Source organism: Cetorhinus maximus, chromosome 1 (genome assembly GCF_964194155.1).
Source record: "Cetorhinus maximus chromosome 1, sCetMax3.hap1.1, whole genome shotgun sequence".
NCBI classification, from domain to species: Eukaryota; Metazoa; Chordata; class Chondrichthyes; order Lamniformes; family Cetorhinidae; genus Cetorhinus; species Cetorhinus maximus.
The window spans coordinates 171,066,772-171,078,975 of NC_135879.1; the positions used below are offsets into that span (position 1 = coordinate 171,066,772).

At 37.5% G+C, this 12,204-nt stretch overlaps 1 protein-coding gene across 4 annotated transcripts in view; it reads left to right on the forward strand.

Moving 5' to 3' along the window:
* arl15b (ADP-ribosylation factor-like 15b) overlaps positions 1-10,239 on the forward strand; it is a 292,713-nt gene extending 282,474 nt beyond the window's left edge. For all 4 annotated transcript variants that reach the window (XR_013577724.1, XM_078549863.1, XM_078549875.1 and 1 more), the window contains one exon: positions 6,458-10,239. Coding sequence is in view for 3 of the 4 variants with exons in the window: in XM_078549863.1 (XP_078405989.1) it covers positions 6,458-6,616 (159 nt within the window). In the remaining variant the exon portion in view is untranslated. The remainder of the gene's footprint in view (positions 1-6,457) is intronic.
* Positions 10,240-12,204: the final 1,965 nt, after the last annotated feature.

The window sequence follows — 12,204 nt, forward strand, 5'->3', positions numbered from 1 at the left end:
GCTCATTCCCTCGTCGTGACTGTCAAAGCTGTTCTCCTGAGCCCTCACTCACAGTGAGGGTTCAGGAGAGTGAAGCAGCGAGCAGGAGTTTTGGGACTCGCACTACCACAACATCAGAGCTCCAGCTTTGGGTCGGATCTGGACCTTGAACGGATTGAACGTAAGTCCAGGAGAGGGAAGTGGCAAGACGGTAAGTCAGGAGCAGGAGGTTTGGCGAGAGGGTGGGTAAGGGAGGAGGAGAGGTCGCAACTCGGAGGTTTGGGGAGGGAGAGGACCTGCAGCGACCGGGAGGATTAGGTAGCAGGAGGTTCAGGAAGCAGGATCAGGGGCAACCAGGAGATACTATAAGTAGAAAGCTACATTTTTCTATTATATTTTATTTTAAAAGTTATTTCAGTTACCAATGTAGGAATTTAGCAATGTAAAATATTTCAACTTGGGAGGTGTAATGCTTAAATTTTTTTTCTTCCTGATGAGGAAGGTCCTACAGAACTTAACTACAGTTTTAACATTCATTCCTATGAGAAACAATGTTTCACTTAAAGTCGTGATTTTCAGCAACACAACCACAAGTGAGGATTTACTGTGCTCACCAAAGGATAGCTTCCTGTTAGTTTAACACAATACTCTTTTCGAGTTATCAACAGTCACAGATTGCAACTCTTTTGAGTACAATCACAGTTCTTGGTTTCCGGGAGTGGGACATGAACCCACAACCCTCTGATTCAAAGGCGAGGGTGCTATGAACTGAGCCACAGCTGACACCTCAGTTTAACACAATGATGCATTTTGTCTTCAGTGTCCGTAATGATTGCAGTTTCAGCGTTTAAAAAAGGCTAATTACTGAAAGATTATGCACATGAACTGGCTTAGTGAAAAAAATTGGTAGATTTAGATCATCAAGTTGATTTACTGGAGTTAATTTATCATTTGCAATTGTTACATTTTTACAAGCCTCGTTAAAAATACATTTACTCTGCATTGTTGCAGCTGACCACAAAGTTCTCTCAATTGCTAAACATATAGTGTATATTATTAGATTAAGTGTGGTAGTTATGTGAGCAGGTTTGGAATAAATTCCTCAGGAAAGATGAAAAGATAACATGCTGTTATAATTTGGAGGCAAGTTGCTGTTCATTTATTGTAGCTACAGCTGGTGATGAGCCAGAAGTTGTTCAACATGTGACTATGCTGGAAACAAAACTGCATGACAGCTAATCAACAGGAATTGGGTGAGAACTGTGATGCATGGGAACAGATTGGAAGTGAGAGTTGTAATAATGGAAAGCTTGACGAGTTTTGAAGTTTGGGGGCATTTGTTCTCTTATCTATAAAGCATGGAATGAAAATAAGCCTGCACTATTGGTGGATGTCCATAGATCTTCTAAATAAAAGTAATTTATTTGGAATTGTATGAAGTGGAAGTTATATGAAACATTTCATACTGCAGCCGTAGGGCATTACAAAGACATCCGTAGAACACTCAAGACTCTAAACACAAAAGTGAAACACCGGAAGGTTTTGTGCCACATGTGGGAATCCCTTGGCTCATTGTAATTTTGGTTTCCCAGAGGTGCCCAGCAAGATATTGCTGCGGTGCCCCAGAACTTTGAACCAACTTCTGAATCAAACACATAGTGAGGGTGCTGGTATCAATCGTTTATGTTAATTCAATCTTGAAGGCAAATTGGTTAATTTTTCTTTGCATATAGCTGAACTCTTGTATGGAAAATGATTGGAATCAAATAGCAGATCAGAGTGAAAAATGAATCTATCACAAAACAACTTAGCAAGATTGTTTAGAGTTTCTGCTTTGCTTCAACCCAGATGGTGGTGTATAACTTGGAAATAGTCACCAGATCAAGTTCTGTCAAACAAAGTGAGGTCACCACAAGGAATATAACTGCAACTGGTATAAAGTAAATTTTTAAAAACTCCCAGATGGTCAGTTGGACTGCCTAGGACTTCTGTGTTTAAACTATTTGCTTGTATTGAAAGTTTTAACTGGTGACACCTCCCCAGTGGCTTATCTAGTTAAGGCATCAAGTAGCAGAGCCATCCATATCAGGAAGGTTCCAGGTTCATTCTCTAGCCTGTGTTGAATTAGTTGATCACAGCCAATTTGCTGGAGGACAATTTAATTGATCTCAGCCCCTTTGGGTCAAGGAAGGGATAATTCCCACTCCTGATTACTATCCCTACTAAAAGTGCATTTGCCTTTGTCAGTTGAGGGCAGGATAAGTCTCATCAGGAATGTTTCCTAGAATTGAACAGTTTTCTGAAAAAGGGCAACTAAAGCAAATTTTTGGAGATTTGTGAGCTAGAAAGGAATGTAGGGTGCATCAGGACAGAAGGGAGAAAAATCAAGGCTAGGAAAGAGACAAGTATACAGAAATTGCTTGTTGGATGATCAGTAACTTGATCTTATACTTTACTGTGTTAAGTTTGTATGCACACTGGGTAAACTAAAAATATTCATACTGTAGTTTAATGTTTAATGCTGTCATCAGGACTTGGAATTATTTTGCCTGTAAAAGTTGTGAAGTCAGTTTAGAATTTTGAATACTTAGGCAATAAAGAAGTGCAGCATTAACAAAGTTCTCTGTATGCAGATTGAACACCACAGCTGAAGCAACAAGAAGTAATTGGCACAGTTGGAGTAAAAGAAACCCTAAAGTCACCTCAAACATCCCATCCTTATTATCTGATCTTGCACTGTTTCAGCCTTAAAAAATGTCTTCTCCACCGAAAAGTATGAATAAATAAACAGCAAAAGACAATCATTTTAACTCTGCACCAGAAATAGTTCTGCAACATTACCATCGTGCGTGGCTAATGATCACAGAAGCCAAAATAATTGGGAAGGGTATTTCGAGTAATATTGGGTGTACGTGGCTCGCAGCAAAGCTGAGAGCTACTAATGACAGTACATTGTACTTTTTTTGATCAGCTTGAATGAGGTATATCACATAATATTGCTTGATTTGCATTAGCCTAATTGTGTATCAAATTGCTCCTTCGAAGTTTCCTCTGGTACTCAGATACCACTGTGTATATACAAGGGTGCTTCATCATGTGTCAAGGTAAACTAAGAAAGGTGTGTAGTAATCTGTGAAATGCATGCTCAAACGTTTGACCAGAATGAACCTCTCGCTTAATGTTTTGTCAATAAGTAGATGGATGTAATTTGGATCCACACCATGTCATTGTCATGGTGTGCTTTGGATTTGGGGCATTGTGTTAGCTTCAACTATTGTATTGGAACTCTCAAACCCCGCTATTTAGCTAGACTTCGGTGGAGCCTGTGTGCTGATGCCGTATCTTCACTCTTCTTCATGTCTGTGCTACAAATGTTTATTGAATTTGGTGTAGACTAACTAAAACATTGGACCTTCTTAAACTCGAGTGCGATCATATACTTCAAATGAGTCCAAGGGCAGGTGATCTCAGATGATTCTGACTCTATGGTGGGATCAACTGAACAGTGCTGCCCAGTTGTCTGCAATCTATTGCATACTTTCTCCAAATTCAAAGATAATTAGACGTTGCATTGGTGAAACAATATTGCACACACTGTGATATCATCATATCATGTATGTGCTAATATCATAAAAGCTATGGGTTAGCTGCAAGGTGTTTTTTCTCATATGCATGTTCCCAGAAAATTTCTGCCATGCCAAAATTTCAATCACATTTATTGAAATAGACAGGGATAGGTTGAAGGAACATCTTGAAGGATAAGTAAGGATGGTAGTCTTGCAGTGTAATGGAGACTTTCTCTCCAACAAGAAGAGTCTGACAGAAAGTAGTGCAAAGCAATTTTGGGAAAAATGATCTCTGGTACTGCCTTTTCTACCTATAAGAAATAGGAAAATGTTCCAATTTGGAAAGTACTAAATAAACCAGCGAACTGGCATTTTTAAAGATCTTCCTCCAGTAAATGTCCACTGTTCCTGTCAGCTAATTTTATTATAACCTTGGTGTAGTCAAACTGTAAAGTGTCTCCATTCCTATCACATGAAAGTTACACAGAAAAGTTTTCCAACTATAATGGTGCCTATTAGCAATGCTAACAAAAAGTCAAACTTCAATGGAAAACCTCCCAACAGGAAAGGTCTGAACAAATAAAAGCTAAGTTGACTATATTTTAAGTGATGATTGGGAGTATATCAAGACTGTACTACACTCCTGGGTTCGGATTACTATGTAAACTGTTTGACGTCATCCAAATCCCTCAAGTATGTTACAGATTTGTAACCCACTGCCAGCTGTTTATTTTCCATGTACACTTTCCAGATGGTGAACTGACCTTTCTGATTTTTCAATTAGAAACAAAATATGCAGATAACACAAAACACGTGTTGCACTAGTTTGTTGGCGAAACCACAACATTAGTTTCTGTTTATCTGTAAACAAGATGTTTTACTATTTTTCATATCTAGAATATGTAAATACTTCTTAATTTCAAATATCTAAGCATTATCTTAGATTATTACAGTACCAGGATTGAGGGACTTCTGTTACGTGGAGTGAAACAGGGATTGTTCTCCTTTGAACAGAGAAGGTTAAAGGAGATTTGAAAGAGGTGTCCAAAATTTTGAAGGGCTTTGATAGAATAAATAAAAAATTTTTCCCCCAGTGGAAGGAGGTAACCAGAGGGCACGGATTTCAGAAGTTTGGCAAAGGAACCAGAGGCATTATAAGGATTTTTTTTTACATAGCGAATTGCTGTCACCTGAAATGTTCCGCCTGAAAAAGTGGTGGAAGCAGATTCTGAAGTAGCATTCAAAAAGAATTGGGTAAATACTTGAATGGAAAAGACTTTCAGAGCTATGGGGAAAAAGCTGTAGTGTGTGTCAAACTGATTAGCTCCACCAGAGATGACAGAGGGCTGATGGGCCAAATGGCTGCCTCCTTTGCTGTATTATTCTATGATGGTGAATTGGAATTGAACTTAACTGATGGTGATATCAACAGACAAACACCTTATACAGTTGTATCCCATTCCTTAGTCCATTATTTTAAAACTTTACACAAACCCATTTTTTAAAACAGGCTCCCTTCCAGTAAGCGATGATCCTCTAACACAAGCAGCAGTCCTTTCTGGGCTACATAATCCCTTTCAATCTATAACTTGATTTATAAAAACAACACTTGCACCACAATCTACAAACTATTGAAGTCTAAAGTTAAAGAATATTTGTGTTGTAGGATCAGTTTTGAGGTTCTATGCTGTTGGCAGTCTTCCTTGCACTAGCATGTATTGGAAAATAAGGAATCAGATCATCAATGTTCAGAAATATATTTATAAGGTATTTTTGTGATTTTCAATTTTGTTGACCCAGAGCAGTACGTTATGAAGTGTCAGGCACTTTATTAAGATTTGAAATTTGAAAACCTGAGAGATTACAGCAGGAGGCACCATACATCTGGTTTGATTTCTGTTAAAATATGTGTGAGATATTGTTGCTATGGTGAAAGTACATTGTTGCCACCACGTGAAACACTAACTAGAGCCATCCAGTATGAGCAAGGGGAAATAGTCATCGGCACATTGTTGTCACTCTTGAGTAGCTGGCTAAAGAGAAGTCTAGTAAGAACGATGGGGGGAGATCAAGTTGCCTACAAGAAGCGTGTGGCCTGGTGAAATGTATACGAAATAAATGATTAAAAACATTTTTTTAAAACATCCTGTTGATGGCTTTTAATTGAAACATTGCACTATAGTTAATGAAACTTTTAAAATAAACATAGACTTTAGCAATTAAAGGGTTAAATAAGCTACTCATTAAAAGTCTGACTAGACATTTCTGGTATTTCTAAACATTCTTTGTTTTCAGGTACACGTCAGTGTTCTTGAATTAAATTTGCTTGAGAATTCTGTACTAAGAATGTCAATGCCATTCTTAATTAAAGGTGTACTCTAGTTAATGAGCACAGTGGATGTTTCAATAAGAAAATGCTCTCAAATTTAATGAGCTTTTACATCAATTGTAACTGAGCTTAATTTATTGGTCAGTAAGACTGCTAAAGGATAAATGGCAGCACGAGTGCTAATCTAGAAACTAACTTTTCTAAGTAATCAGCACAGCACATAATACACAACTGAACAAGACACCATGCGCTTTACCTAATTGGTTAAATAAGATACATGAAATGTACATATGATAACATTAATTGTATTGCTTGCAGTTAAATGACCAGTCAAAACTGAAAAAGTTTAGTATTCAATTTGTACTGAATGTTTGTCCGGAATAACACTTTAACACTAAGTAATACAGATGCAACAACGTGATAAACCTGCAAAAACTGATCCTGAAATCTACAGTGACCCTATGCCTTTGGTTATCACATTTAATCTCATCTATCATTCTCTCTGTCATTATAAAATTATCCAATTGCAATTTGACTTGTAGACCATCATAGCGTGTTTGCTAAAATGTGATTTTTTTTTCAGATTAAGAAATATTTTGAACTGGAACCACTTGCAAGAGGTCAGCGATGGATCCTTCAGCCTTGCTCTGTAGAGAACATGGATGCTGTAAGAGAAGGCTTCAATCAGTTCATCAGCTTGCTTGAAGAGATTGATCAAGAGCACATTCCAGGAAGAATATGAAATCTGCACTGACTGCCATTTAGAACATTGAAATTGAAACTTTTTCCAAATCTTTAGACACTATCTAAACTTCATAGTATTAGAATGACTTTATTGAATGGTTATTTTAAATAATTGTTTTGTATGATCCAATTCCTACATATTATCAAAAACAAATCATTTTGAACAGAACAAACATTTCCCAAATCAACCGAAATATTAAATCAATTAAATTGAAATCTGCAGAAAATACTGAACTTAGTTTTGTTCAATTTTCTACTGCTTTTGCCATTTTACTGTAGTTGCATGATATTTCAATATATAATCATTTGTAGTACCATGGCAGTGGAAGTTTTGAAAATGATGATCAATGATAACTCTGCTGGTCCATGTCGGTGAACTAATCTATACACTATCAGAATTAGTCTACATGATGGTTGGATGTGGAGTCTTACACTTTGCTTCTGATTATTTCTATATATTGTTGGTCAGGCACACAAAGAAGCTGACCAGTGAGCATAGTGAGAGCACATTTGTAAATCATCTGGATAGAAAGGAATGTTTTGGTGTTGTAAACCCCAGTCATGACGTGTACATGATGTACTACTTGGTGTTAGCTACTATTAAATCTTTGAAATAGTGCCAGACTGATTAAGAATCTCTGTGTAAAAGAGCAAAACAAAATAAATGATTTGTAGAGTTTTTTTATATTGCTGTGAGCACATGATAGCATGTCTATTGTACATGTCCATTGACAAAATAGATTGCTATTGCTTGGAATTTAATTAAGGATATTTTTGAACGAAATGTTTTGTCTTGAATCTTTCATTGGTTTACTCGAGATCGAAAATTAGTCAATTTATCCTATAATGAAATCTTGACTTATTTCTCTTTGTCTAATGCAATCTAATGAATGCAACTTAGATTTTAAAAAATCAACACTACTAATTTTGTCTTAAATTTAACATTTTAATTGAAATGTATTATATTCCAAGAATTTAGAGAGTTCTAAAACATTAAGTATTGAAGACACTGTGGTAGATGCTGCTTGAGCCATCTGTCAAATTACTTTTTTGTGTGTGTGTGCATGTTTTGTGTATGTATGCATCAGCCTTGCACTCCTTCTCAAACCTGGGACTGTCTGCAACTCTTCAGTAAACAGAATGAAAACACTATCAATCAATACTCACCAGCAGCTGTTCCTGACAAGCCTCTGTCTGACGCCTAATGCCTTCCAACTGTCGACATGGTTCCCTCCCTGTCTACTATCACCATCCCTCCCTCCGACCATTCACATTCACATTGTCTCTTTGCTTGAAGTTTAAGAATTTCAGATGGTGTTCTTAGATTCTTCTGTTGGAATTTGTATTTTCATATCCCTTTCCAGTGTTTATTTGTCACATGTCTTGCTGTGCATACTGTAAAGCTGTTCCATTTATCTGTGATATGTATGCTTCTATTTTACAGTAGGCTTGCTGTATTTCATTGTATTTATAGAAATTTTGGAATTTTTATACACCAGTAGGATGCAGCTGCTTTTTTAAGTGAGTGAAATCATTCATATTTTTAACTTTGTACCTTTATTACTGATAATATATATTACTTGCTTAACTGGCACATAGCCTGTCTTTGTACTGAAAATACAGCTACTGTATTTAGCAGGTAACTAACCAGTATAGCCAAATAAGTCAGAGGTTATTCTCAGATTTTCACTGTTCATTAATAACAATAAAGGTTACTGCTGAATAGAAGTGGCTGGTTTCAGTTTAATAACTCCAAGAAATACAGTTACAGACTCAACTTAAGTTGCCAATTCAGTAGTAAATGTGCAAGGTGATTGGTTATTTTGTTAATTGTAATTTTTCCTTTGAGAGGTAAAGATCATGGATTAACACGTGTACACACGTGGAAAAAGAGATGCTACTGAACTAATTTTATACTTTATTGCACATAGGCTTTTCGGGTTTTGTTTAACCATTTGGCTGCTGAAGGCACAAAAACTATACAAGAGCAAAATACTGCCGATGCTGGAAACCTGAAATAAAAATAGAAAATGCTGGAAATACTCAGCAGGCCTAGCAGAATCTGCGGAAAGAAAATATTAATATTTCAGTTCTATGACCTTTTCTCAGAACACCAGAACAAAACTTCTAAATTGCTCTTTTCATAATTTTGACAGACTCATTTGCTTGAAACGTATTATTTGTGATATGCAAAATTACATTGTATACTAAGACGAGACACAGCATAAAGAAAAGTTGGCTTAGTGTTGCTGTGTATTGGTGTTAAAATGTGCAATTTGTGCTATAATGTGGTAAGATATGGATTCCTACATTAAATTTTATCACACTAATTTCACAGGTAAAGGGAAAACTCTTTAAAACTTATCCAACCTCATACTCTTTTGTTCATAACAGCTGCTTTAGTGCATATTGACAATAGCTTGGGACTACTTGCATCTCTGCCATTGTGGCCATTGAAGTCCCTACAGAGCAGTAGAATGCAAGATTAATCCCACATCTCAGAGTTCCTGACTTCAATTGTATCATTGTGGAGAAATACAGAGATCCACCAGAGTGAGTAGGGAAAATAAGGAAACCACCAAAATACTTGTATCATAACAACGGGCTAAAGACTAGGGTTGGTGAGAGCACTGGGATAGATCAGAAGTGTGTTCTCTTCTTAAATTAACCTGGGCAAATCAGAGTTTGAGGAAAGTTTTAAGAAAAAAATCAGTATTTTTCAGCAAAGCCATGGCAATATATTTTGCAGAATGTCCTGTGAATTTCATATGTTAATATTGCATGTATCATCCATGTTATGCTTTGTAATTTGGCAGAATATTTAAGGCAGATCAGTCAGCATATGAAAGAGACGATAGGTTAATGCTTCTGGTTTAACCTTTTATCAGAACACCAATAACATAAAATATTAAGCTGCCATTTTCTTTCAAATTTTTGTTGATGTGCATTTCCAACATCATTATTTTTCGTTCTTAATGGATATGCTTTCAAATGGTGGTAAAACATTTTAAAAATAATGAAAATATAACATATTTGTTGATGTAAGCAAATTTTCCAACTGCTTCAGCTACCAAGTGGTTAAAATACATGTATACTGTATGCCACTCCAATTGAAAAGTAAAGCAGTTCTGCAGGTCAGTGTATGTATGACCTGCCAAGCAAAATCACAGCTGCCTATGATGTTTGACCAGTTTTATCTTTGCTGCTAAATAACTTGGTTTTCATTTTGAACTTTATTGCGTGAGATTTTTAACCTTTTTTTAAAAAAAAACTTTTCTGGAAGAGGTAAATATAATCTGTATACTGAATAACTTATGAATTAGGATGTTGACAATAGGATCAGAATCATGTAAGTTTAGTGGATCATTAATACTCACAGTAACATATTATAACTGACAATTTGTTATATACCTTTATATCATACATAAGTCACTGTTTACTGCTTCTTCCTTGATGATGTATCTGATGCCCGAAGCCAACGTAAAGCGGGTATACTTTTTAGGACCTGCTGGAAACCTTCAAAATGAACTCGAAGGTAATTCATGCAGTTAAAATATTGTTCTCTTTATCCTCATTTGCTGGAATTTTGTTCAAATTAAAATCTTTTTTTAAAAAAACAAATGTCATTCATCGTTCTGATTTAAAAATTGAACATTGCTGAAAGGTGAGGTGAGACTGAGTGCCCTTGACATCATGGCCGCATTTTGACAGTGTATGGCATCAAAGGGGCCCTAGCAAAATTGGAGTAAATGGGAATCGGGGAGAACTCCATTAGTTGAAGTCATACCTAGCACAACACAAAGGATTTTGGGTTGTGGTTGTTGGAGGTCAATTATCTCAGTTCCAGGACATCACTGCAGGAGTTCCTCAGGGTAGTGTCCTCGGCCCAACCATCTTCAGCTGCTTCATCAATGACCTTCCTACCACCATAAGGTCAGAAGTGGGAATGTTCACTGATGATTACACAATGTTCAGCACCATTCACGACTCCTCAGGTACTGAAGCAGTCCATATCCAAATGCAGCAAGACCTGGACAATATCCAGGCTTGGGCTGACAAGTAGAAAGTAACATTTGCACCCCACAAGTGCAGGACAATGATCATCTCCAACAAGAGAGAACCTAACCATTGCCCTGGCATTATTATTGTGGAATCCCCCACTATCAACATCCTTGGGGTTACCATTGACCAGAAACTGAACTGGACTAGCCATATAAACACTGTGGTTACAAGAGCAGGTCAGAGGCTAGGACTCCTGTGGTGAGTAACTCGCCTCCTGACTCCTCAAAGCCTGTCCATTATCTACAAGGCACAAGTCAGGAGTGTGATGGAATACTCTCCATTTGCCTGGATGAGTGCAGCTTCAACAACACTCAAGAAGCTTGACACAATCCAGGACAGAGCAGTCTGCTTCATTGGCACTCCATCCACAAACATTTCTCTCCCTCCACCACCGATGCAAAGTAGCAGCAGTGTGCACCATCTACAAGATGCATTTCAGAAACTCACCAAGCCTTAGACAGCACCTGCCAAACCCACAGCTGCTACCATCTAGAAGGACAAGGGCAGCAGATAGATGGGTGCACCACCACCTGTAAGTTCCCCTCCAAGTCACTCACCATCCTGACTTGGAAATTTATCGATATTCCTTCACTGTCACTGGGTCAAAATCCTGGAACTCCCTCCCTAACAGCACTGTGGGTGTACCCACACCACAGGGCCTGCAGCAGTTCAAGAAGACAGCTCGGCACCACCTTCTCAAGGGCAATTAGGGATGGGCAATAAATGCTGGCCTAGCTAGCGACACCCACATTCCATGACTGCATTAAAAAAAAGACATGCTGCTGAAGCTTTTCATCTTGCACTCATCAGGAGAAATGTGAGAATGCCAAATTTCAAACAATTGCAACAATTTATACCACAGGAGAAAAGAACACATTACTTTTACTGCAGTTTATAGTTTCAACACAGGAAAATGACTTTTTAATTTCCACGTTTAGATATTCCACCCGTCTATATTGGATTAAAAGAAATGTGTTTGTTGGATGTAATTTAAATGTAAGAAATACTTAGGTAACTAATCCCACTGCAAAGCAAACATAATGCTTTTCACTACCTCCCAAAGTGCTTTACAACCCCCTCAGCCAATTTCCTAAACAAGTCAATAATTCCTCTTCAATTCTATGAGGAACATAGGACTGAGGAACAGGAGTAGGCGATTCAGCCCTTCGCATTTGTATTCCATTCAATAAGACCATGGCTGATCTGGTTGTGGTCTTACTTCCACTTTCCTGTCTGTCTGTCCCTCCCCCCAACCCTTGACTCCCTTGTCTATCAAAAATCTGTCTAACTCTGCCTTAAGTAAATTCATGTACCCAGCCTCCACTGCTTTCAGGGGAAGAGAATTCCACATACTAATGACACTCAGAGAAAAAAAAATCTCCATATCTCAGTCTTAAGAGGGAGACCTCTTATTCAACTGGATTCCCAGGTTCTAATCTCCCCCACAAGTGGAAACAGCCTCCTGGTATCTAGCCTATTAAGTTCACCCAGGATATTATATGTTTCATTCAGAACAACTTTCAT